General features: G+C 53.4%; 1 protein-coding gene across 1 annotated transcript in view; it reads left to right on the top strand.

Annotated features, from left to right (window-relative positions):
* Window positions 1-15584, top strand: part of PRKCB (protein kinase C beta) — a gene marked incomplete at both ends in the record, with an annotated part of 89547 nt that extends 73963 nt beyond the window's left edge. Inside the window, 6 exons of the mRNA XM_082291855.1 lie at window positions 256-318; window positions 1861-1999; window positions 3757-3837; window positions 4106-4213; window positions 8110-8250; window positions 15426-15584. Coding sequence (XP_082147981.1) covers window positions 256-318; window positions 1861-1999; window positions 3757-3837; window positions 4106-4213; window positions 8110-8250; window positions 15426-15584 — 691 coding nt within the window. The remainder of the gene's footprint in view (window positions 1-255; window positions 319-1860; window positions 2000-3756; window positions 3838-4105; window positions 4214-8109; window positions 8251-15425) is intronic.
* Window positions 15585-25497: the final 9913 nt, after the last annotated feature.

The raw sequence follows: 25497 nt of genomic DNA on the forward strand, positions 1-25497 counted from the left end.
GCCATGGATCCAGCTCCTGCTTAATTTGTGCAACCAGAAGTGACAGCCCCCAGCAGCCCAGTGGCATCGCTGCCCGGTGCGAGCGCAGCTGCCTTGGATCATCCTCGTGTGATCCTTCTCTGGAATTTCTCTGCCGTAGCTGCCTTGTCTTTTGGTCACATCTGCCTGACACGTTTCCTTCACCGCCGTCTGATCGGGAAGGTTTTCATTTATCTCCTTTAATTATCAGTCTTCCTTTTAAACCTTCTCTTTCAGATTCTACGCAGCAGAAATAGCCATCGGGCTCTTCTTCCTGCAGAGCAAAGGCATCATTTATCGGTAGGTGAGCGGGTTCCTCCTCCCTCCCTTCCCCCTGAGCTCCAGCCAGAGCCGGAGCCATGGGCAGAGCGTGGTGCTCCGGGGGGTCCTGCTCTGCCCGCAGCCCCCAGCCCAGGGCTCTCCCTGCCTGTGCCACGGATGGGGTCTGGGAGCTGCCCACAGGTAGAGTGAAGGATCCTTAAGATTGGAAAAGACCTGTGGGATCACTGAGTCCAACCATCAACACGTGATGTGCACACGTGAAAGGGAGCTGGGAGCCGCAGGGTGCCCCTAGTTTGGAGGAGGTTCCTGCTTTACCCTGGTTCATGGGAAGGCAGCTCTGGTTCTCTCCTGTTCCCTGTGTTTCTCTCCACACAACACAAATGCTCCCTGGCAGCCTGAACCAGCTCCAAGCCCCGAATTTGGCTGCAGGGCACTGCTCTCTTACCATTGCCACTGGAGTCAGCTCTTGCCAGTGGCTTGCTCTGAGCTCTGCAGTGCCACTCTGTCACTTCTGCTTCAGCCACTAAGGCTTCTTTGCCATTCCCAATATGATTCCGGCACCCAGAGGTAGCTGGGTCACTGCCACATGCCGGACCAGGCTCACAGGCTGCTGGTTTAGCTCTGAAACCAGCGTTCACTGCTCTTCCCTGCTTGGGAGAATTCCCAGAGCCCAGGGTGGAGAAGAGCATCCTAATGAGTGTCAGATACCATTAAGTGCTCTGTAAAGGGAGATGCCAACAGTGCTGCTGGAGTCAGGAGATGCTGAATATAAAAGAAGTGGAACAAACTTGACATGAGGGCTGTTTTTTGCCATCAGCTGCTACAGAGAGATTCTAGGCCTGTTGGTCCCCAGTGGCTCCGCTTCCTTCCTTCCTCCGAATCCAAATCCCAGCTCATGGCCATCTGCCTTTGGCCTGTCAGGGTTCTAAACACTGACATGATAATTAGAAAATACAGCCTTAAACCCAGGAAGAATGTATAAATTGCACCAAAGTACCCAGTGTTTGCTGCAAAAGTGTCCTTGAGACTGGAGCATCCACCTCCGGAGTGGTGGCTCAAGGTTGGGATTCGGATCCAGGGATCTGTGGTTGGATCCACCTCTGCAGCTTGTGCAAAGGAGCAGAGCTCCTGGTGTTGGGTACCACAAGCAGGTATTCTGGGGGTGAGGATCAGAGGGAAACACAGCTGGTTTGTATTTCAGGAGGGAGCAGAGCACAGGTGAGGCAGGGACTTGTGCTGAGTAGGTGCTTCTCCATCGCAAGAGCTCTAAGTGCACTTTGATTTTCATGGGAGCAAAGAAAAAATCAATTAAATCTGTCTCCTGCCAGATGAGTGTTTTCCATCACACACTTCAAAGCGCTGTGCCCAGCACGGCATTCCTGTGGGTTAAAAGTAAAATAAACACTCCATCCTGACAGATCTCTGACTTATTTTTACTCATTTCCCCAAACATTGTGTTACAAAGGGTCTGGGTGTGAGACACAGGCGGAGCTCAGCCACAGCAGAACTCCGTGAGACTTGTGTTGTGTGTTGTGTCACGGCTTTGCTCTCGCCCTGCAGAGACCTGAAGCTGGACAATGTGATGCTGGACAGCGAGGGGCACATAAAGATTGCTGACTTCGGCATGTGCAAGGAGAACATCTGGGACGGGGTGACCACCAAGACCTTCTGTGGCACTCCAGACTACATCGCGCCCGAGGTACGGACGGGAAAGGTGGCTGATGGTCTGTGCCTCCCTGCTGCTCCTTCCTGGGGTGACCTTGCTTTGGGCAGCTTTCCAGCTGAAACAGGGACATTCAGGAATTCACCATCAGCCTGTGAAGTTCATACCCTCAGCACTGTCCATCCCCTCATCCCAGTAAGGGAACAGGGATGCTGGATCTGCCTCCCTGTTGTACTGTGTCCTGCTTCCACCTCAAAGTGCAGCACATCCTTGTGCTGTTCTCCCTGCAGCGTGGTTTCCCTCTCTGGGGGTTTTTCCCATGTCCATCCTGCTGGTAGCTGGGTGCCTGTTTTGTCCTTGGCATTCTCAGACCCACCACAGGATGCTCCTCACATGTTCCCTTGCTCCTGGAAATGACAAACCCAGGAGCTCAGCTCTGCCCCTCACTGTGTGTGATAGAAGCTTCCAGCACAACATGACCAGTGAGAAGCAGGGAATTATCAGTGGATAGTATTTTCATGTGGAGTGGAAATCCTTAGATCGCTCCAGCTCACTGTTTGCAGTGAGGGACCGTGTGTCTCGTGGGGAGAGGCTCCCCCTCCATGGCTCTAGATCCCTAAAAAGTGGCTTTGCATTTGGTTATTACTGATGTGATAGAGTCACACATGACACTTCCATGAAGTGCTGTATGGGCACAGTTTAATGCTAGACTTGTGAAATTCAGATTTCTAAGAAATTATTCGCAGATGTCTGTTCCCTTCACATAAAAATATCCCTCTAAAATCTTGTCACTCTGCTGAATTTGCAATGATGAAGTTAATATTTATTCATTTAAATATTTTAGAGACATACTCTTTGCTAGGACATCAGTGTGCTAAACCACATTGTGTTTGCTGCAGCCAGTGAGGTTTCCCATTATTGGATCAAACGTGTTCCATCCCTCATCCCACCAGGATTAATACTGGTGGTGTTGGTGCAGAGCTTGTCACTGTGGGTGATTAATGCTCCTTCAAAGCAGGACAAATGACCAGTTCTCCCTGTGTTTGCCTGAGTGGTTTCACTTTAACTCTTACTTTCTCCTCCTTGCTGTAATTTGTCTTTTTCCAAAAGAAAAACAGCAAATGGGAAATTAGGATGCAAATCACTTTGGTACCCAGGAAAGGCATTAAAGCCTGCTGCCCGTGGGTCTCAGAGGAGCAATCCCATGATATTTGGGAATAGCAATCAGGCTGTGTGGTTGTGGTGCCGTGGCCACACTCCAACCCGGGCCCTTCTGCTGCTCTGTGCCTCCTCCTTCAGGGAGCTGCAGTGTGCTCAGGCCAACGTGGCTTCGGGGTAAAGCTGTCCTGCGATTTGCTTGACCCATTTTTGGGCCTTTTTCTGTTCCGAGCAGAGCTCTGCATGCCCAGGTGACAAGTACAGCCTGCGAACGGCCCCGTATGTGATTCCCTCTGAACAAAGCTGCTTGTCACCTGCTGGGGTGTGACCTTTCCCGACGGGCAGTGCGGGACTGCACAGGACAGAGGATTTCTTTTAAGTGCTCCTTCCTTTTAACGGCCTTGATGGTGTGAACAGTTCACACCCGAATTTCCCAGAGTGTTGGTAAAGAGAGAGCTGGTAAAGAGCAAGTGGGAGGCACGCAGAGTGTGCTCGGCGGGCCGAGGGATTTCAGTGCTGAAATGTGTCCCAGGGAATAACCCCATCCTCATAACCCACTACAGCTCGGAATCGCTTTGCCCTGTGCCACCAGGTCAGAGCCAGGAGTGTAACGCTGCTGTTCCTGTTGTTTGCAGATAATTGCTTACCAGCCCTACGGGAAGTCCGTGGATTGGTGGGCGTTTGGAGTCCTGCTCTATGAGATGTTGGCTGGCCAGGTAATTGAGTTATAATTGATTCCTCTGGGCTGGGTCACATTTCATTGTGAGCACAGGCTGATGTGGGATTTGCCGTGCTTGGCATGTGGATGGAGCATCTCCTTGGAGCTGGGGGTGACACTGGGGGTGCAGCCCCAGGGACTGCAATGACAAGACTCGTGTCACCGTGTGGCACTCCTGGGGCTGGCTCCACGGTCACGGAGTACAGCAGCACATGGGAGCTTCGAGATCCAGGAATGCCCCTGAAGCTGTGTCTGCTTTGCTCTAGGCCCCCTTTGAGGGAGAAGATGAAGATGAGCTCTTCCAGTCCATCATGGAGCACAACGTCGCCTACCCCAAGTCCATGTCCAAGGAGGCAGTGGCCATCTGCAAAGGGGTAAGGGCTGGGTTGGGTCCTCTGCTGGGTTGGGGGAGTGTGGGCAGTGAGATCCTGCACCCCTGGGGGTCCCAGCTCACCCTGCTGCTCCCCAGTACAAGCAGGGGACTGTTGGGTCCTGGTGCCTTTGCCCTCCAGTCCTAAAACCACAACTTGTGCTACCGTGTGTGTATGTACTAAACCCAGGTAAGAATAACACCTGCATCCTCTGTGTCTTACACTGGGCAGAAATACAGCTGGGACCTGGGGCTGGCCTGGGGGCAGGGGAGGGTCGGGAGGGAATTGGGGTGTTGGCTGGGAGGTGGGAAGGGAGAGCTCCTGCCCAGAGACCCTGTGCCCCACCAGGTGAGGACAAGGCAGCTCTGTGAACCTTTGCCTGAAAGGAAGAATAGTGCTCGGGGAAAAGGGATGTGATCCCCAAATAGTTTTCCTAAGATCAGATACAAAACCTTCATCCTTCCAATTAGCTGTGATAAGTTGTCCTTCAGGACAACCTGAAGCTCAGGGCTGGTGGTGTATCCATAAGGTCAGGGCAGCATTTTCATTATCTTATCTCTTAATTTGCAGTGAAGCTCTGCCTTGCCAGCATCCCAAGCTCTCCATGGACTGGGCCTAGATCTGACTTAATTGCAGGCTGAGTTCATTTGGGATGTGATGGCTAAAGGCTGGCAAGGTCCTGATGTTGTTCTGTGTGCTTGGGACTGAGCCTCCTCTCACCCCCAGTGCCACACACTGCTATAAATATGTGTTTGTGTAGGAATTTAAGAAATGTTTGCTTATAATAGTTAATATTGAAAATATCTGAATGTTCTTTATCTCAAAATAGTGTTTCTATCTACAAATGACACATCCTGCGCTTAACGCTCCCACTGCGGCATTTCAGAGCCTCTTCCCGGCGTTGCCAGGATTCTGAGCTGGTGTTAAAGAGGAATATTCACTTGTCCCATGGGGAAAAGCTGCTGCAGGTGCTCCCACCTGGAATGGGGCACAGGGAGAGGGTGCTACCCTGCTACAGTCAACAAAATGCAGGAAAACCAAGTCCTTAATTCAGAAACTACACGGGTGGTTTGAGGGGGATTCCCACAGAGGCTGTCACCATCTCCCATCCTCTTGCTGGTGTTGTTTTGGATGTAAAGGGAAAATCCAGTGTGTTCCTGGTCAGGCAGGGGGATGGGGGACACTCAGGGCTGCTGAGCATCCCCCGGTCCCAGGGCAGCAGAGGCTGGAGCAGGGCCCAGGCTCAGTGTTGGCTTTGTTTGCTGCTGCATCAGGCACAATGTGGGTGCTGTAAATCAACGAGCAGGGACTGCGGCTGCATCGTCTGCTGGGTGTAGCTGCCATGCCTTTTCTCACTCTGGAGATGGGAGGCTGCATAGGAGGATATTTGGCCGTGCACCGAGGGTTGGTTCTCCATAAATTTCTGTGGCTTTTTGTAGCAAGGTGGTGGTTCCCTCTGTGTTACTGTTGTTTCAAAACCTCATGACATTTTTTGCCACCACCGAACTGCTACACCAGAAAGTTTAATTAAAACCCTCTGTGGGATTTAAGAACTTTTTAGTAAGCTGGGAACTAAGTGTTCACATTTTCCACTGGAATACAGTGAAACGTGTCTTGATGAGCTGCACCGAGCTGTTTGTGTTGGGGTGTGGCAGGGCTGCCAGCAGGGCACAAACCCAGCGTTGTAGCAGTCCAGGGAACTGGAGAAACCTCTGCCCTTACCTGTGAGGGGTTTGGGATTTCACCACCACGTTCTCCAAACCCATTTTGTTGTTCCCCCACAGTTTCACTCCAAGGTGCTGGTGCCAGTCACCCCTTCCTGCAGCACTGCTGGGAGATGGAATGTGTTTGCTCCTGAAACCTGGGTCTGAGCAGAGCCCAGAGACAGGTGTTAATCAGGGATCCTTGGCTGGGAAGCAACCTGGAGCATTCCCTGGGCTCCGGGACTCGCCAGTGAGCGGCAATTAACGGATCAAAAGGAGCATTCCCCTGCTCTGCTGTCAGCTTGGATTTGTTTCTGCAGGCTGATCTCAGGGCTGCTGTGTCCCTGTGCAGGTAGTGCAGGGTGGCTCTCCTGAGCCCCAGGGTGGTTACCAGGAGCCGGGACTGGGCTCCTGTCCCGGCCTTTCACAGCCCACATGGAGGGGTTTGGTGATGCCTGAGCAAAGCAGCCCTTTCCAGGGGAACAGATTGTCTGTGGCCATCAGCTCCCTCGTTAATCTCTGCCTGAGAGCAAAGGCATGAAATGGTGTGTTTTCCTTGGTATTTTGGGAATATTTACAGGGCTTTTGGGTGGCATTTCCCCTGGTGCTGCTGCCTGAGGAAAGCCCATCAGAGCTGCTGTCCGTGCTGCTGCCACTCATGTTCGAGAGGCCAAGACATGTCACCTCTGCCATCTTCCCAGGATTCTGGGATTTGTTGTTGGGTTTTTATTTTATAAAGGGTTCTGTGCTGCAATGCCAAGGGAAACTCAACTATTAACCAAAAGCAAATTGGAAAAATATTCTTGCTGTTGTTTTTGCTGGCCCCTGGCCTCTCCCTCCCTGGCCCTCCAGCTTGGCTCCCTGCTTGAGGATGGGCTCTGCAAGGCTGATGCTGATGCCAGTCACATCCTCACCCTGAGCAGAGGCTGGAAAATCCCTGGCCCAGCCTGCAGAGCCTGACAGGCCCTCGCTGTTTGTGGATGGGCTTTCCAGGAGGGTGCTGCCTCACAGAAGCTGCTCTCCATCACTCTTCCAGCTGCAGATGCCATCACAGCTGGAGGCCAGGGATGTAGAGCTGTTTGCTCACAGAGCAGTTGGTGGCTCTGCTCTCACCTTGTATTTGTTGGAGTTTTTTTGTCTTTTTAGGGTTTTAGGTTTGGGGTTTTTTTTCCCCAGGGTTTTCCTTGCTTTCAGTGCCCTATTGCAGCTGTTAAACATCAGCTTTCCTGAGCAGGTTTGTTTTGTGCTGTCAGGGGTGGCAGGGCTGACCTGTGGTGGGTGGGAGGTGTCTCAGCTCCCCAGCCAGAGCATTGGCACCTCCTGTCCCTCCCATGGGTCTTACAGACCCCCAGCCCTGGGACACGCAGTCAGCCTTGAATCCTTGATCAGGGTGAATTGCCCTCCTTTTAATAAAGCAGTGCTTTTGTTGCACATAAAAAGCTCATATTCTCCATCCTTATCAACGTCTTGTGAATCTCTGGAATCTCCATCTGATCTCTGAACACAGCTCAAACCCTGCCCCAGGATATTAATGTTGTACAGCTGCCCATAATTCCTGGGGCCCCTTTCCCTTATTGAGCCAGTGAAGAGGAGAAGTTTAGATGATAAACAACATTAATGGGCTGTTTGTTCTATTTTTTCTCCAAATTGACTCTCTCATTAGAAATCCACCTCGTGTCTGTGCTTCCAGAGCTCCAGGGGAGAGGGGGTTCTGCTTCCAGGGCTGATGAAAGTTTTGGAGGGCAGACTGTTCATCTTAAACGGGCAGTGCGTTTTAGAGTTAACTCTGCAGATGCTGAGATGTTTGTGCCAAGCAAAGGGACTGCTGGGCAGCTCCCCTGCTGCAGCCAGGTGCTGAGGGAGCTCTGCCAGCACCCCGAGGTTGTGCCTTGGCAAACCAGCTCCATTCCCAGAGGGAAAGCGGATGTGCCCATCCCGCCAGTGCTCATGTACCTGCCATCTACACAGTCTGCTCTCATAAGCCATTGTCAACCTTCCCTGTCCCTGGAGTCACTCCAGCTTCTTCCTCAGCGTCCTCTCCTTGGAGCCCCAAAGGCATCTGGAGGAGATGGGACCCTGATGTGAGACATCCTGGGATATCCAGCTGGGAAACACAGGTCCCTGGGGACTTCTCAAAGGGGACATTTTGGGGAGCAGTTGGACACCCTGTGACTGTTTTCTCTCTCCTGTCCCCAGCTGATGACCAAGCACCCCGCCAAGCGCCTGGGCTGCGGCCCGGAGGGGGAGCGGGACATCAAGGAGCACGCGTTCTTCCGCTACATCGACTGGGACAAGCTGGAGCGCAAGGAGATCCAGCCCCCGTTCAAGCCAAAGGCTGTAAGTGTGCCGGCTCCCCCTCACTGTCCCACTGCCAGGGAACCTCCGGGGCCTCTCCCACCCTCGGGCACAGGGCACAGGCGGGTGCTGCTCGTCCTGGAGGTGCAGCTTCTCTGTCTCCTTGGTAGATCGTGTTCCCTGGGATGTGGCACGTGCCAGAGCTCTGCTGGGGCAGGAGAGGTCCATACTGCCTGGTCCCAGCTCTGGCTTGCAGGGTTGGAAGCTCCACACGTTCAGCTCCTGGACCCCTTTGTGTTGCAGCGTGTCTGTCTTGTCATCCTGGGTCAGTCGGTCTGTTGGGTTTTTCCTCCCTTCTTCTCAAGTTGACCAGGTCTCTCTTTTTTTTAATCTCAACTTTATTTCAACACCCAGCTCAGCCCAGTCTGCCTGAGTGGGCAGTAGAGCTGGATGTCTCCACAGTTTCTCTCCAGGGTGGAAGGAAGCTGGAGCCTGGCTCTGCAGTGAGGGGATCCTGGCTGCTCCTCCTCAGCCTTGCCTGGCTCTGCTGGAGAGAGGTGCTGGGAGTGCAGCCTGGGGGGAATGAGCAAACCGAGGTGGGGGCAGGAGCAGTTGGAAGCTGTTTGTCAAAAAAGACAGGAGTGCTTGAATGCTCCTTGTCCAGCTGTATTTGCAGTGGCATCTCTCCCTGTGACACCAGTGCAGGGGTGACACCAGTGCAGGGGTGCAGCCTGAACCCCAACGTGGGTCTCCCTGCCCATGGTGCTGGGGCTGCTCTGTGCCACAAACTCTGCATGACCACCTCTGGCCCTGTGCTCTCCCTGCCCTTATGCAGACTTGGGAACAGGAATATTTCTCCCTGGATTTCTCTATTTCTCTTTGTCACTGGTGGGACTGGCAGGGTCACAGCCATGTCCGAGTCTCTCTGTGGTGCTCCAAGTCCTTAAGGCTTGGGATTGTTCACATGCTTCACCCCCCCCCCCACCAGGTACTTGCTGGCTACAGTGCCCTAGTTGGGCACTGGTGTTTCACAGAGAACTGAAGCCACACTTAATCTGATCTCATGGCTGATATTTGTGATCAGGGTGGGGACATTCCTTAATCCATCCTCCTGGATCATGGCTCAGAGTCCAGGAATGCTCCATGTATTTACCTGCAGCCTCCCCGTCCCACTGCCCATAACAACCTTCTGTACATCTGCTTTTCCTCTGCTTTACAGTTATGCTGTTCGTTTGAAGGGCCCCCTTTGGTGCTTGGAAAAACTCTGCTTTCAGGGAAAACCTGGAGTGGGAGCCCTTCGGTGGAGGGTGCTCGGTGCCTTTAGGTCTGCTCTCTCTTAGTGCCTCTCTGCTCCAGCAGGTTTTTCCTTCCTACAGCTCCTTTCCTGGGTGATCAAATGGGAATGAAATGGGAATGATGAAACGGGAATCCTGTGGTGGCTGGGCAGGAACCTCCACAGCCTCGTCTCCTCCGGCTCGGGTGGGAGGGATGCTGGCCTGGAGAGCTGTCCCTCACCCCAGGGCTGCTGGCCCTGCCCTGCCTGTGTTTGGGGCTGCTTGTTTGAATTTCAGGCAGATGCTTTTTGCCAAGTTCACTGCTGGCAGAGGTGCCTTTGCAGGGAGCTGCTCGCGGCCGAGAGCTGCCCTGCACCGCACAGTCCAGGCTGTGTGCACAGCCACAGAGGGGCAATGTACTGCTCTCCCTCCTGCCTGGGGAATGGGGAGACACAAGTGCTGGGATGGTCAGCACAGGAGTCTGGATTGCTGCCTGCTTGCCTTTCCCTGGGAGGGAAGGGAATCTTCAAAGCATTGGACCATGTAGGAACGGCATTACTGGGAAAGCTGTAACTTTGATATCCAAGTACAACGGTGTGAAGGGGTGTGGGGCTGTTTGTGCACCCTGTGATTTCTTGTCTGGGGGTGGGATCCAACCTTTGTGCCAGGGCTGCTGAGGCACAAGGTGGTGGAATCCATGAGCTCCAGCTGTGGAGGGATCCTGGTCCATACCCAGATTCACTGAAGGGGCACCAGGGCTTCATGGGGTTATTCTGCAGAAGTCCCTGTCTCCTGAATCCATAGCTTCTGCCGTCTCCCACCTGTGTGTCCATTTTCCAATGAAGCTGCTGCTGCTGTCTCCCCTCCACACATCTCTTTTTTCCTGAGCAGGTCCCCAGTGTCACTGCCTGCCCTGGGCCAGGGCAGAGCATTGATGTTTGGTGCTTTACAGTGAAAAACAACTGAATTCCATCAAAAGCACTTTCTTACTGCTCTGCTGCTTTAAAATGTGCAAATTTTGTCCTGCTTTAAATGTCTTCTTTCTTTAAAAATCCCTCTGACACCGGGCCTGGGGAGGGGGACTGTAAGCTGCTGGCTGTCGCTTCACCCAGTGGCTGGTGCCGGGAAAATTCCCTGTTTGATAGGACAGGGAGATTAAGAGCAGCTGATTTGGGATTTAGGGAGGATTAACACAACTTGGATACCTGCTGATAGCTGATATTTCTCCAGCAGTGCCTCTGTGCTGGAAAAAGCTGTTTCTTCGGTGCCAGCCGTGAGCACGGGGTGGAGCAGCAGGGATGGGAATGGGGCTTGGACACTGCATGAAGTGTTTGGGGGGTGATGAGGGGAGATCTGGACAAGTGTTTGTGACCTTCAGGTGGCCACACCAGGACCTAGTGCTGCTGCACAGGGGGCTGGTGCTGGCCTGCCTCTTCACCTTGGCTTAAGTCTATTTTCTTTTGCTTTTTTTTTTTTTTTTTTTAATAGTATTTATAAAGGTCAAGCTGCAGGAATTGTCTAAATCCAGAGCTTCAAAATAAGGAATAACATGCAAATGAGGGCTGGGTGTCAGCCCCCACCTGCCCCCGGCCTTCCCCTTCTCCAGTCCATGCTTAGCCCTGGGAACATCAACAAAGGGGAGCAGAGCCCCATCCAAACTGTCTTCAGCATCATTTTGCTTATCAGAAGCATCATTTGTTCACGTTTGACTTGAGCTCGTGGCTCAGCTCCTCATCCCCTCCCCGTCTCCACAGAGGCACCTTCTCTCCGTGTCTCCGCTGTAGCACCCACAGATCTTTTGGCCGCATTTCCCTGGTTTTGTAGCAGCTCTGCAGTTTGGAGTGGGGGCACAGGGAGGGTGCTGGGGGTGCTAGGGAGGGCTCCCAGTGCCTGCCTAGTGCTTCTGGTGGGGAGGGAATCACATCCCTCCCAAAACCTCCATCATTTCCCACCAATAGTGAATGGAGGCTTCAGCCTCTGCCTGGCTGGGCTGTTCCGTGCCCAGAGCTGAGAGTGAATTCCCAGGAGCTCCAGTGTTACTTTGTGCTTGATTAACCTTTATCACAGAGTCAGGAACAAGACAGATCAGGGGCTGGGTTGTCTTTGGTGGTTCTGACATGGGGCTCTGCTTGGCTGCTCCCTGCTCTGGCTGGTGCATAGCAATTCCTTTCCTGGGTCTGCAGTTACTCTGGGAGTGTATTTACACTTCCCTGCTCTCCCTGTCTCTCGTTGAGATAATTATTGTTTTTGGTATCTAATTACCCCTTAACTTTACATAAAGCCTAGTGATTTGAAAAGTCTCATTTTGAAAGCACTGAAATCACATGCCAGAGCCCAGGATTATTCACAACGGCATGGGGGGTTAAAAAAAATGGCTTTTAATCTAATAATTTTTAATTGCATAAATTAATTTCACCCTAACTTCTCGTAGTTAATTAATATTGAAATGCCACTTACAGACCTGGATGTATAAAAACACCAGTTGCCTGCATAGGGGGTTTTGTAGCCTTAGTTCAGCCTTTACAAGGTGAGTCCTGATGTTTGCATAAGTAATTTCCTTATTAGATGGGATTTAAGGATTGAGGGGGCTGACATTGGGCAGGTGGATGTGCTGAAGTTAAACATCTCTGGTAATCCAGTCAGGATTTGCTCTGAGCGACCCAGAGCCCTGTAAAGACTTTCCGTGAGACTTCCCAGAGTACTCAGCCTCTGTTTTCAGTGTATTAGGCAGAAACTTGGCTTTTTCCCTAGAAGGATGAATGGCAGGGTCCTACACCAGGAACCCTTGCAGTGGATGCTCCCTTTGACAGCAGCAGGATTGAAGGGATGTGCTGGAGCATCCCAAACTGCAGGGTGAGGTCATCAGCCAGCCACAAGTGAAAAGCACCATTGTCCCCCCCTGACCAGCACAGGGACCCTCAGCATGGCCCCAAGTTCTTGCTGTGACCCAAATTCCCCTGAACACGATTGCCAGAAGAGCTCTGGTCCTCCCCAGGGTGCAAGGAGCCAATTTCCTGGCCCAGAGCAGCACCAGGAAGGTCACACTCACCCGGGAGATGCCTGCAAGGCTGGTGGGACTGTGACAAAACCCTGGGAAATCGAGGGTTTCTTCAGTCCAACACCTCCCCTTGGCACTGGGAGCAAGGGTGGGTGGCAGCAGCATCCTTGGTTTCTTATGGCCCTTGATTGCATCCCAGGGATCAATGGAAAATATTTTATTGTGCCTTTTGTCTCTATTTGAAATCAAGCAGGGAAGTGATTAAATACAAGGCCATCTTCGGAGCTGACAGGTTTATTCCTGCAGCTCAGGAAGAAAAGCCATTCTGTGCTGGCTATAAATATTAGACAGGACACACTGGGATTTATGTAAGATAAATTCCCACCCTCCCCCTTTCTCCAGTTAGGATGGAGTGATGTCTGTACATTAATATCAGACTAAAATGAGGATGATTTTTCACTAGATGGCTTTAGATAAATGTAAAAATTCATGTGGCATCTGTGTCCTTTAACCAGGAACTTAATTTGGGAAGCTGTAAAGAAGGTGCTTGTGCAGACAGTGACCATTTGCTGCCTGGAGCAGCACGGATCCTCCCTGTTCTCCCTCATCACAGGGGTGGGCCAAACCTGGACCTCATCTCCTCCAGACCTCGGGGATGGGCTGGGATGTGCCTTCTATAAACTCAAAGACAGTTTTCAACTTTAAAGTATTGATTTTACCCATCCATTTTATCTCCATCCAAACAGAAAGTCCATAAATTCCACACAGCAGGGCAGGAAATACCACGGATAGATGCAACTTTTCAAAATTTCCATTCACATATTCTTACCTCATTGCATTATAGTGAGAAATTCTTGCTTGCCAATATGCATATTAAAATATATTTGTGCTTCCTATTCCAACAACTGGCAGCTCTCATCAGGATTAATTTTTCAATCTTTCTGAGGGGGTTGCTGGTTTGATTTTTTATTTTGATTTTTTTTGAAAGACAGCACATTTCTTTGTAGCCAAGAGGCAGGCAGTGCTGTCAGACACTGCACGTGGGCTGCCCTGCATGTCTGCACTGAGGTCTCCTGAAGCTAACAGGGAATGACAGCAGGATGGGAAGGCCCTGGAAGGCTCTGGGTGTGTATTGGGAGCTGGAGGGTCAGCAGGTGAGCCCTGCCAGGGGGGTGGCACTGCCTGGATGAGCTGGAGCACTGCAGCTTTCCCAGTGAGCCTGCTCCCAGTCTGTGTCATCCCAGTGGCCCTGACGAGCCCAGCCTGGCTCCTTGTGCCCTGCCTTTGGCTCTGTGGAACTGGCAGCTCCCATTTGGAGAATTTAATTGCTGTTTTGATGTTAATCTGATGTCTTGGGGAAGGCGTTGGGCTGTGGCTGACTTGTCAGATATCTCAAACATCCTCCTGCTCAGTCCTCAGGCTGGACTTGATCCCATGGTCCGGAGCAGCAGCTGCGCTGCAGGGAGAGCAGCCTCGGCTCCTGTGGGGTTGGCAGTGGCCAGAGCCTCCCCGGGGCTGGGGCTGCACTGCCCAGGAGAGGTGCAGGGGAGCAGGGCTGGATTCAGCTCCGTGCTGAGCTCAGGGCATGGGCAGGAGACACCTTTGGGAGTAGAACTCAACCAACCAGACTAGAGATATAAAGACGTGGCCTTACCAACCCGAGGGGACCACAGTGCCCACAGATGGGCTCAGGCTGGAGGGGCTGGAGCTGGAGTTAAATCGACTCAAACATTGCCCATTGAGCTTTGTTTTAGGGGTTTGAGGAGAGCAAGTTTCTCACTTGGTGCTATAAGGACATACAAGAGCTGCCAAAGAACAGGCCACTGGAGGCTGATGGATATTCATGTTGTCTTCCCTGAAACCTCTGAGCAGAGGAAGGAACTGGGAAACATTGACATTTGCATGTATTTGTCATTAATATTTCATTATATTTAGTCTGATGTTTATTAAAAATGCAAATCTGTTTACTTAACAAATGAAAGTTAAATGCCCAGGAAAAATTGTGGCAGCGCTCAGAGCATGTGTTCTCCCTGGGGCAGTGGGAGGGAGGCCTGAGGGACTGGGAGGTGCTGGCTGAGCAGCTCCTGGGAGGAAACAGAGCCTAGAGAGCACTGGCTGTGTGTGACAGGAGGGAGAGTGGCCAGCCCGCGCAGCAGAGTCCCCCATGCCGGTTGTGGGGATGTGACATGTGGGTGACAGGCAGGGATGGAGCCTGGTCTGTAGCTGTGCAGTGACCTGGCATCCACCTGATCCCAGCTACTGCTGTTGTTATTCCATTAAATCAAGACTTGCAGCTTGGGAAGCTACAGGACCCTTGTTTTGATTGCTAAGAAAATTAAATCAGGTGTGTGGCACCACTGGGGACCATGAGGCCATGGACCATCACAGTCTAAGTGGACTGTTGGGAAGGGACAGCCCTGGGAATCAGAATCATGGAATCACAGCGGGGTTTGGGTGGGAAGGGACCTTAAAGCCCATTCAGTTCCACCCCCTGCCATGGGCAGGAACACCTTCCACCATCCCAGGTTGCTCCAAGCCCCATCCAGCCTGGCCTTGGACACTGCCAGGGATGGGTCCTCTCCTCTCCTCGAGCAGGAGGAAATCTCTGAGCAGTCCAGACATGATGAAAAGCTCCTGCTCCAGGGGAAGGGGGGATGCCTAGGTGGGCACTGCCCTGGGAGCAGGTGCCATGTGCGTGTGGGCAGAAGCGACCGTGAGTCATCGCAACCCATCTCATTCCTGCTGCAGCCGCTTCCCATGGCACAGCCAGGAGTTTGCCTGGCCCTGGCTGTGCCATGCCATGCCATGCCGTGCCCTTGTGACTAACAAAGTGTGTTTTGCACCTTTTCCTGTCCTGCCGTGGCCGTGCCGCGGCGGGGGGGTGGTGCAGCCTCATCCCACGCTTCCTGCCCCACCCACCATCGTTCTTTTCTCCCCTCTCATAGTGCGGACGCAGTGCTGAAAACTTCGACCGGTTTTTCACTCGCCATCCACCCGTGCTAACACCTCCCGACCAGGAAGTCGTCGGGAACATTGACCAGTCAGAATTCGAAGGATTTTCCTTTGTTAACTCTGAGTTTTTTAAACCTCAAGCCAAGAGCTAAGTTGCTGTGCAGATCTCATCCCTGCGTCTGTCATCAGGTTCCAGCTGCTGTTGTGGTGACACATTCCATCGCAAAACTTGCATCCATGGGTTTTCTTTAGTTCATTACTAGAGTGACCATATTTCAAGTGTCTTCCTGTTATTTGGGATGTCACTGGAGGGGAGTGATGTGCAGGAAATGCTGCAAATGGGCTTTGTTTGTAGAAAATGGGAACAGCTCAGTGGGTGACAGAGGGAAAACGGAGAGACAGTGACAACCGGGAGAAATCCCGTCATCATGTGCTTTAATTCCTGCTCTTTCCTTTTTCTAGTGTTTTATATGATCATGAAAATTTAATATTTAGCCTTCTTAGCCTTAGTGGCAAGTAAGTGTTTTTAATGAAACCATTCCCCGGAGTCTCTCTCCTCCCAAAAGCTCTGGAGAGCCAAGATGCTGGTTCTGGCTTCTTTTTTGGCTGTGTCCTGCTGTGTGTCCAGCCTCACCACAGCTCCCCTTCCCTCTACAGATGCTTTGGGCTGGCTTGTTCCCGGCGCTGCGTCCCCAGCAGCGGGCTAAGGTATTCAGGGAGGCAGAGCTGCCGTTGGCAAAGATTTCTCCTGATTGTGCAGTTTCTAAGTAGCGTTTTTTAAATCAAAGCAAACATCCAGTGGTAAATGGGGAATTTGGAAGAGCTGCTTTTGAATCCGTGGTCACCCTAGTAAACACCACCAACATTGATTCCGTAGCAAAGCTTTTTCTTCTTTTCAAATGCCAAAGCCATTGATGGAGTTTGTTACCTGTGCTTTAAATGTGTCAAAAATGGTATTAACCCAAACGGGAGATATTTAGCTCTGACCAGTATTGTGAATTCTGATATGAAGCATGTAAAGAAATGTGTTTCAACTGATACTTCTACCCTTAAAAATTGCCGCTGGATATTTAAATGGCCCGAGTTTTGTTTCTGGCATCAAAGGAAATGTTTCAGGAAGGGTGAGTTTCTCTTGAAAGGACAACAATCATGCTGCTTCCTTTTATACCCTTGCAGATGTTCGTGGGCTCTCACTGTATCAATCTGCTTGACTTGTAATGTGCCAATTTATTTTTTTCTGATACTGATTATAAAATAAAAAGTGAGAAAACATGTCCCCGAAACCTGCATGTGTTTGGCAATAATGAGTTTCTGCAGTTCAGCAAGGTGATTCGTTTCCGTAGCTGGGGCTGGAAGCTGCCCCGGCTGCTGGGGGATGCTGGCTCAGTCGCAGCAGTGGAGCCGCGGCCCGTTCTTCCTCTGCGTTTGTCCCAAAAATCCGAGGTGGGATGTTCTGGAAACATCATGCAAGAGGGAATGACTGCCCGCAGTCTCCTGCACCAGCCCACGCTGCACAGCGCCCACCCCGCCCGCTCGGGCCGCTCCAGCACGGACAGGGAAGGAGTTTGTCTGGATGACCCTGGGAGGAAGGACGATCCGAGGTGGAGGACACAGCTGAGGCTGGCAGAGCGCTGCCGCTCGGGGATCTCTTCCAGCGCCTTGAGCAGAGCCGACTGCGGCATCGCCTCGCACTCCTGGAGACTGCAGAGCCCGGCGAGGCAGCGAGCGCCGGTGACTCATCCCTGCCCGCTCTCCCAGGAGCAGTTGTTAGAGGCGATTGGCAGTTTCAGCTAAAGAGGGATTACAGGTTCCCGTTAACCTCCCTCCTGCCTTTGGGAGTCCGCTTCTGCCGAGTTCTGCGGGTCCGGACGCCGCAAGATTGTTCCGAGAGGTCCCGAACATCGGCGGGAGCTGATCCCGGCGTCCTCCACCCAGGCAGCCCTGGAGCTCTGCCACGGGGAAGGGGCTCCTTGGCAGAGGTCAGGGAGGATCCCCACCCCTGCGGGCCAGGCAGAAATGCTGCTCTGGGTGATGCCTTAAGCCCGTGATACCTGGAGCCCAGTGCCACGGGCAGTGGGACCCCAGCTGTTTGCCATGCCGTGCCACCGCCACGCAGTGCCACTGCCACACCATCCCGCTGTGCTCCTCGTCACCTCCCAGAGTCAATTCGCCCATCGCTGGAGGCGCTTTCAGCCCCGAGTGTCCCCTGCGCTCCCCTGACTCCATGAGATCCACACAGCCGTTCCCTGCCTGCTCCCAGATTGTTCATCATCTTGACAGGGGCCAAATTGCCACCAGTTCAGACAGAATTCAAGGTAAGGCACCAGCAACCCGCACTTTGCTATGCTCAGCTTCCAGCCAAGGCACTGGAATAGTGGGGGGCTGCTGGAGAGGGCAGTGCAGGGGAGTGGGCTGCCCTGAGCCCCCTCCCGGGCACATCGCAGCCTCTCCCAGAGCCTTCTGCTGCCAAAATGCAGCAGCAGGAGGTTTTTCCCACTCCAGGGTCCCCAGACTGAATGCTCCCAAGGGCTGGGGACCATGGTGGCAACTTGCACCAGTGTCACATGTGGATGTGTCATTCCCCTTTGCAGCACCCACAGCATTCCTCATCAGGAGAAGCTCCTGGCTTGGTAGGACAGTGCTGTCCTGGCTCACAGTGGTTTGGATGGATGTGGCCTTCAGGAACCATGTGGTCGGCTCAGATCCCTCCAGGAGCATGGGCCCACTTTTTGCGGAGAGACCCCGAGCACAGCCACGGCTGCTCTGCCAGGGATCACCCGGCCCTCATCCCTGGGGGGACCCTGCTGCCATCGAGGTGGGCTTGTCCTCATGTTCCAACTGCTTCACCCTTTGCCTGCAGAACTCTGCACCTGAAGTTGACCCTTCATCCCGTCTGCCCTGCCCTGCTCCTGCTCTGTGCCCCCAACTCCGCATCTTCTTCCTTCTCTGTGCTGGAGAGAGGAGCCCCAGAGGGACTCTGATGCTCAGGGACAGGCTGGGAGCTGCCGACACCGATGCCCTCCAGAGCATCGCCGTGTGCTCAAGACCTGACAGCGCAGCCATCTCCTGGCTCTTCTCCTGCCTTGTCTCTCTCAGCTCCTTGAGTTCCATCCAGACCTATTTTCCTTCCCACCTCATCTCTTCTCCATCATCCTTGGCTTTTTCTGATCTTCGTCTCCAAGGCTAAAGCCATCCTGATGGGATGTCTCCTGTGGCAAGTGGAGCCTCCAAGCATCCCTGGAGGTCCTGATCCATTGCTGGCTCATCTCCCAAGGCTCAATCCAGCTGCAGCTGTGGTGTGGTGGTCCTGGCCTGTCCAGGCTCTGTGTCCTGGCCATGCTCCTGCTTGAGGCATGAAGGTGCCCCAGTGTCCCATTGGGCCAAGAAGAGCTGCAGGGAGGACACAGCATCTCTCCTGCCAGGTCCTTCACCAGGGCAGAGCAGTGGGAGGTCAGCCATGGGGGGTGGGGTGGGATGCAGGACCTGCAGGACCTCCACAGTTACCTTCCTCAGTTCGAGCTGGCAGATTAATCCAGGGTTGGAGATCCTGGTGCAGCAGACCAGAGTGAGGCCCCGGCGTGATGGGGCCACACTTCAATGGCAAAGTCTCGGAAAAATTAAAAACAAATACAGGTTTCTGCAAGGCACTAAATTTGTCACAGGGTCCTGCCTGTGTCATGGCAGGGGAAAGTCACCTCCAGCAGGGAGCTGGGGTGTCTCCTATATAGGGACATGGAAGAAGGGGTGCAGAAGGTCTTTGGTCCATGTTGGCTTTAGTAATGAGGCAGAGCAGAGCCAGTTCCTGGCTGCCAATGTCCCTGCACTGCCAGTCGTTGTGGATGAAGGACCTGGGGTGCTTGTGCTGTACTTTCAGTGCTCAGTCACCGCTCCTGCCATGGCTCTGTCACCTCCCACGGCAGGACAGCCCTGAGCCAGGCACTCTCTGATCTGCACGGTTTAGAAGAGCAGCCCACGCGTTCCCAGCGCTGGCTCCGCAGTGCTGATAGCAGGTTCCCAGCGCTAATCCTGACACTAACGTCCTTTTTTTCCCCTCTTTTGGCTTGGGTGTAGCTGCAAAGTTGTTCTTCTTAAGAAATTGCAAGGAGAAAATGTTGCATATGTGGAATTTTCCTTCTCAGAGGTTTTGAAGTGCTGTGTGTTTTCTCTGTACAACCCTGGAGCAAATCACATCCTCCATCAACAAACCAGTGTTGGTTAACACCATATCACGGCATCATTCAGAAATCAAGCTTAAAGCAGAAGGAGGTCTTACAGCTAATTATTTTGTGCAAATTTTCACATGGTAGTGACCACTGCTGCCGTTTCAAGAGGTGTTGCTTCCTCCAGGCTCCTTCCTCCTGTGCAGTGCCGAGCTCTGGTTGCAGTGTGGGTTCTGCATGCTGAGAACTGCCCCGTGCTCTCTCCCGCAGCGAATAGGAGAGGAAGGATGCTGCCTTCCCAACACTCCCGGCTCTCACCTGTCCCTCTATGTCCTGATTGTGTGTTTCAGGCGTGTTCAACTGCTGTTCTCCTCCTCTTGTTGGTGGAGCGGGGTTGCTTCTCTTGTACAGGGCTGTGAGTTCCTCCTCGGTGGCAGCTCGAGAAAGCAGCACGGCTCTCCCAGGGACAGCACGGCTCCCCCGGCTGCCAGCGGTGCTGCCTGCGCCCCGGGTGCTGTCACCTCTCGCTGCCTCGCTCCTTTCCCACTTTAACTCTGTGCTTTCCGTTTAACAGAAAGACAAACGCGACACTTCCAACTTCGACAAAGAGTTCACCCGGCAGCCGGTGGAGCTCACGCCCACGGACAAACTCTTCATCATGAACTTGGACCAGAACGAGTTTGCTGGATTCTCCTACACTAACCCCGAGTTTGTCATTAACGTGTAGTCGCGGCGCAGCCCTGTCCTCGCTGTCCCACGCCAGGTCGCCCTGTACATACGACACTAGTCTTCCGGGATTAGCAGTGCAGACACACATCCCCTCCCGCCAAACACGCCGACCGCTTCTCCTCGGAGCCTCTCCATGTCCGTGCCACTCGCTAGCTTGGTTTCCCTAGCCGGAGGTGTCCGGGGTGCCAGTTACCGGTCAGTGATACTTCTAGGAACTATAGTTGGTGGTGACTAATAGAGTTTTTAAACAGAAATATACCAAATTGCTACAGTCTCTGTAATTTTTGCAGTGGGATGCTGAGATCCCAGTGACCCAGCTACTCCCAAAGCGTTGCTGTGGAATGCTAAGCATGGTTGATCGCTTAAAGCGTTGTGCTGAAGCTTTCGATGAGTGTGAGCTTGTCTTAGAGGAGCCTTTTGTTCAAGACATGGATATATTTGATCAGTGTGGAAAAATCTGCTTATAGACCTGTATTTTCCAATGCATTGTCCATAGGGTCAGCCCAGCTCTCCGGAGCATCCCCCACCATCCGCCTTCCCCATGCTCGGGCATTGCGACTCCAAACCACTCCCATGCCAGTTGTTGTAAATCAGAGCAAACCTTTTTGTAAGTGAAAGGTGGGGGGGTTTTGTAACATCTGGAACAGTTTGCAGTTTTGATACGCTCTGTCAGCACTCGCATAAATCTTTCACAGACACTGTTGAGATGTAACAGCTCTGTAAGGAGTATTAATATTCTACCAAAACAAAACACATTTATATTCTTGGTTTACAATTTACCGACTGAAAACACGCCCAAGACCAAAGGGCTGCACTGAGGGCTATTTATAATGGAAACTTTTCTACTTTCCACCCTCTGCTATTCTCTTCCAGGCTCCAAACCCATGGATTTCACAGGCATCTTGATTTCCCTGATTTCCACCAGATTCCTGGGGGTTTTGGTCAGTAATCCAAGACCTTCTGCATCATTAAAAAAAAAAAAAAAATCTGAATGAGAAGAGACAATTCCAGCAGCTGTTTATGAGCCAGAGCCTCAAAGAGTGGCGTGCGGGAGGGCAGGGATGGGCAGGGGCAGGGATGGGCAGGGGCAGGCAGGAACAGGCAGGAGCAGGAAGAAGGGAACAAGGACAGGAAGGGGAAGATGGGTGGACAGGTGAGAGCAGGAGCAGGCAGGAGAGGATAACAGGCAGAGGAAGGCAGGAGCAGGCAGAGGAGGACAGGAGCAGACAGGCAGGAGGAGGTGTGGACAAGAGCAGGCAGGGATGGGCAGGGCCAGGGGGGTGAGGGCAGGAGCAGGCAGAGGAAGGCAGGAGCAGGCAGGGATGGGCAGGAGCAGGCAGAGGAAGGCAGGAGCAGGCAGGGATGGGCAGGAGCAGGCAGAGGAAGGCAGGAGCAGGCAGGGATGGGCAGGAGCAGGCAGGGATGGGCAGGAGCAGGCAGGGATGGGCAGGAGCAGGCAGAGGAAGGCAGGAGCAGGCAGGGATGGGCAGGAGCAGGCAGGGATGGGCAGGAGCAGGCAGAGGAAGGCAGGAGCAGGCAGGGATGGGCAGGAGCAGGCAGGGATGGGCAGGAGCAGGCAGGGATGGGCAGGAGCAGGCAGAGGAAGGCAGGAGCAGGCAGGGATGGGCAGGAGCAGGCAGGGATGGGCAGGAGCAGGCAGAGGAAGGCAGGAGCAGGCAGGGATGGGCAGGAGCAGGCAGAGGAAGGCAGGAGCAGGCAGGGATGGGCAGGAGCAGGCAGGGATGGGCAGGAGCAGACAGAGGAAGGCAGGAGCAGGCAGGGATGGGCAGGAGCAGGCAGGGATGGGCAGGAGCAGGCAGAGGAAGGCAGGAGCAGGCAGACGAAGGCAGGAGCAGGCAGAGGAAGGCAGGAGCAGGCAGGCACTGTCCGTCAGTGGCCAGCTGGTGACCCTGGCTGACTGTTGGGTTCACAGAGGCTGAACCCCAGGTGAGCATCCCCCCAGTCCCTGTCACCCCACTCCCGTCACAGCTCAGTCTGGCTGGTTTGCAGAACCCCCGGGTGTGTTTTCTGAACCAGCACTGGTTCTGCTGGATGCAGCCATTCCTCCAGGCCCCAGGGAAATGGGTGGGATTTTATCAATCATGAGGAGTTCTACAGAGGAAATTCTGGTTTGTAGATCTTTTATAAACATGAAGCTCTACCCTTGGAAATTATTTTCTTCTTTTAACGATTCCTTGAGAACTAAAGGCTGCCAACAGCTAAGGTGCTGTCCCGGTGCTGGGGGCCAGACGAGTGTCCCCTCCCTGTCACCCAGCCACGGGCACTGTCCTGTGCCTGCCAGGGGTGAGAGCTGAGCCCATGGCCTTGGGTCCTGCCCTGGGCTGGAGGAACCCAAACCAAACCCAGAAAAACTGCAAATTGTGCCAGATCAAGCAGGAGGTTTACAAGGGGCTCTGCACCAGGCGAGGCCCAGAGGTCGGGGGGCTGGTGGCTGGTGAGGGCTCCCCTGAGCCCGGCACATCCCGAAGACATCGCACCATCCTCTGCAGACCACAGCTGATGTCAGAGCATGTGCGTTACTGTGACCTTCAAACCTGTTGCTGCAGAATTAGTATTACTTCAGTGGTGAATGTTTTTAATTTCTGTATCTTTGGCTCTGAAGGCGCTCCCAGGTCTGTCCAGGATGCTGCTGGAAGGTCTCCGGGGCTGAGGGGCACCCCGGGGCCGTGGGCACAATGCAGGAGCTGCTATGGGGGGAGTCACACCTTTTCTGTTTGGGACTTCTGTGTGTGTTGGGGTGACACTTGTGCATGGAGCAGGCGCTGCTGGACGCTGAGCAAACCATGAGGCCTTGGAGGGGACCTGCAGGGAAGCTGGGATGTGGCACCAGGCAGCTTTGGAAGCAGCTTTTGGATTGAGATCCACGCTCCAGGGCAAGCTTGGCAAACGCTGGGTCCTATTCTCAGCACTCATACCTTGAGTATTCCTGACATTGTCCATTCTGCTGCTTGCCAAACTCTTATTCTAAGGCTTATTTCCAGATGACCTCTTTTTTTTGTGGAGGAATGTACAATGGGATGTGCCTGGCCCTGCACAGATGCTCAGGTCTGTGTGGACTCCTCCAAGGAAGGGCAGAGTGACAGGGGTTGAGTCACTGTTTACGGTCATTTGATGATTCAATCTTCACTGTTGGATGAGGAAAGCAGAGCTTTGGGAGGATGCTCAGAGCTGAGAGTCTCAGGAGAGCCCTGGTCCCCAGGTGCTCCACAGATGTGTGGAGAAAGCCCAGGAGATCCATAACTGGAGCTTGCCTGGAGCCGCTGGGGATGGAAGGGGGAGGAGGAGGGGTTCAGGTCTGGTGTCCCACCTGGACTCACTGGGACTGGCAGCAGGGTACCCTGTGGCAGAGGAGGACCCAGAGCCCTGGGCTGCCCCGGGGGAGTGCAGAGGAGGGGCTGAGGGGGCAGGACATGCACAGGATGGCACCCACCACACAGGATGGCATGTCCTGACTTTGTCCCAGGCTGGATTACATCCCAGTGCTACAGGTAAGTGGGTTCAGGCTCTCAGCTGGTTTCCTCTGGGAGGGGATGGATCAGACAGTTCCCCCTGGGGCTGTGTTGACCCCCTTGGCTGCTGGTCTGTGGCAGCTCCAGAACCTGCCCTGCTCCCAGTGCGACTCCATGGCTGGGACCTGCTGCTGCTGCTGTGCCTGTGTCCCCTGGCTGGGGCTCTGAGCAGCCTTCTCGTGATGAGACCCATCACCAAAGGAGCTATCGATCGATTTAATCCATTTAATAAACAAATGTGAGTTTGTGCAGTGGCCAACCCATGTAGACAGATGGAAGATGAGTGAGCACAGGGCACTTGATGTGCTCTGATGGCTGTGAATCCCAGATCTCTAACCCCAGGGAGGAACCAAGGGGATTCTAGCACAGGACACAAGGATCCCGCTGATCCCAAAGGCTGGGATTGCACCTGGAGGGTGCAGCCTGCTCACACTGCCAAGTGCTGTGGCTTCTCTGCTGTGGCAGGAGCAGGTGAGGCTGTGTGACCACATGCCTCTGGCTCCATGCATGGAAGTGTCACCTGAGCTGTTTATTTCTGATCACATTCAAAGTGGCAATTAAAACAAGGAGGGAAAAAAAAGTAAAAAAAAAAGAAAAAAAAAAAAAGAAAATGTTTATTGTTGAACAGTTTGTGTTTGTGAATTTGATTTCACCTGCAAGTATTTGATGACTTTTCTACATCCTAGACTACCTGCTGTGTGTTGTCAAACGGTTCTCCTGAAGACCTCCTTTTAGATGGGCGTATACTCTTGATTCAATTTGCTGCATGTATGAAAAAATAAAATATTTAATTTTAAAGAAACCCTGAGAGCTTGGCTTCCTTTGCCCACAAGACTCCAGGGACGAGCTGGGGGCTGGCCGGGGTCACCTGGAGGGGCCTCGCCGAGCCCTGGCACAGCAGGAAATGCTGGGAAGTTTCAGGATTTTGGTCGGAAAGCTGCATAACTGTGCAGCTGGAGATTGTGAGTGAATGGAGCTGCTCAAAGGCAGGTCCCAGAGAGGAGACTGCAGCTGCAGTGGAAGGTACACACGGACGGTGGGGAGGGGAGGGAGGGTGCACGTTCTTTGTGTCCTCAGTTAACTGCTCAGTAATGGGTTACTCAAAGCTGCTGCAGGGGCTCTCCCGCCACCACATGAGCACTGGCTCCAGTCTCCAGAACTAGTGCAGGGCTGTGGGCACAGGCTGACTGTGAGTGCCCGGCAGCGAGGGCAGGGGCAGCAGGCAGGGGGTCGGGACCCTCTGGGATCCCCCCACGCCTGCAGGGGTTCCAGGGGCTGTGGGGGTTTCCTGGCCGAGGGCACCATCAGTCTCTGCTCAGTCTCAGGAGACTGAGCACATCGCAGGCACGTCTCTGCCTTTCTCTGTCGAGGAACTCTGCTTTTTTAGGAAGTGCCCCTGTGAAACCGGGTGAGTGTGTTGGGAAGGGCTTCTCCTCCTGTCTTTGGGGATGTTAGCTAAGCTTTCAGCAAAATGTCCTCATCTCTCCCACCCAGTATGGCTGATGGTCACCAGGAACACCTCAATTCGCCTGGGGATTGGAAAACTGCCTGGCTCCACCAGCCCCAGCACTGCTGGCACACCCCGGCATCTTCTCCAGGCTGGGCAGCCCTGGGGGGTGCCCCCACTCCCTGAGCCCCAGCCTCTG

The sequence above is a fragment of the Coloeus monedula genome (assembly GCF_965178545.1).
Source record: "Coloeus monedula genome assembly, chromosome: 16".
In the NCBI taxonomy this organism is placed as follows: Eukaryota; Metazoa; Chordata; class Aves; order Passeriformes; family Corvidae; genus Coloeus; species Coloeus monedula.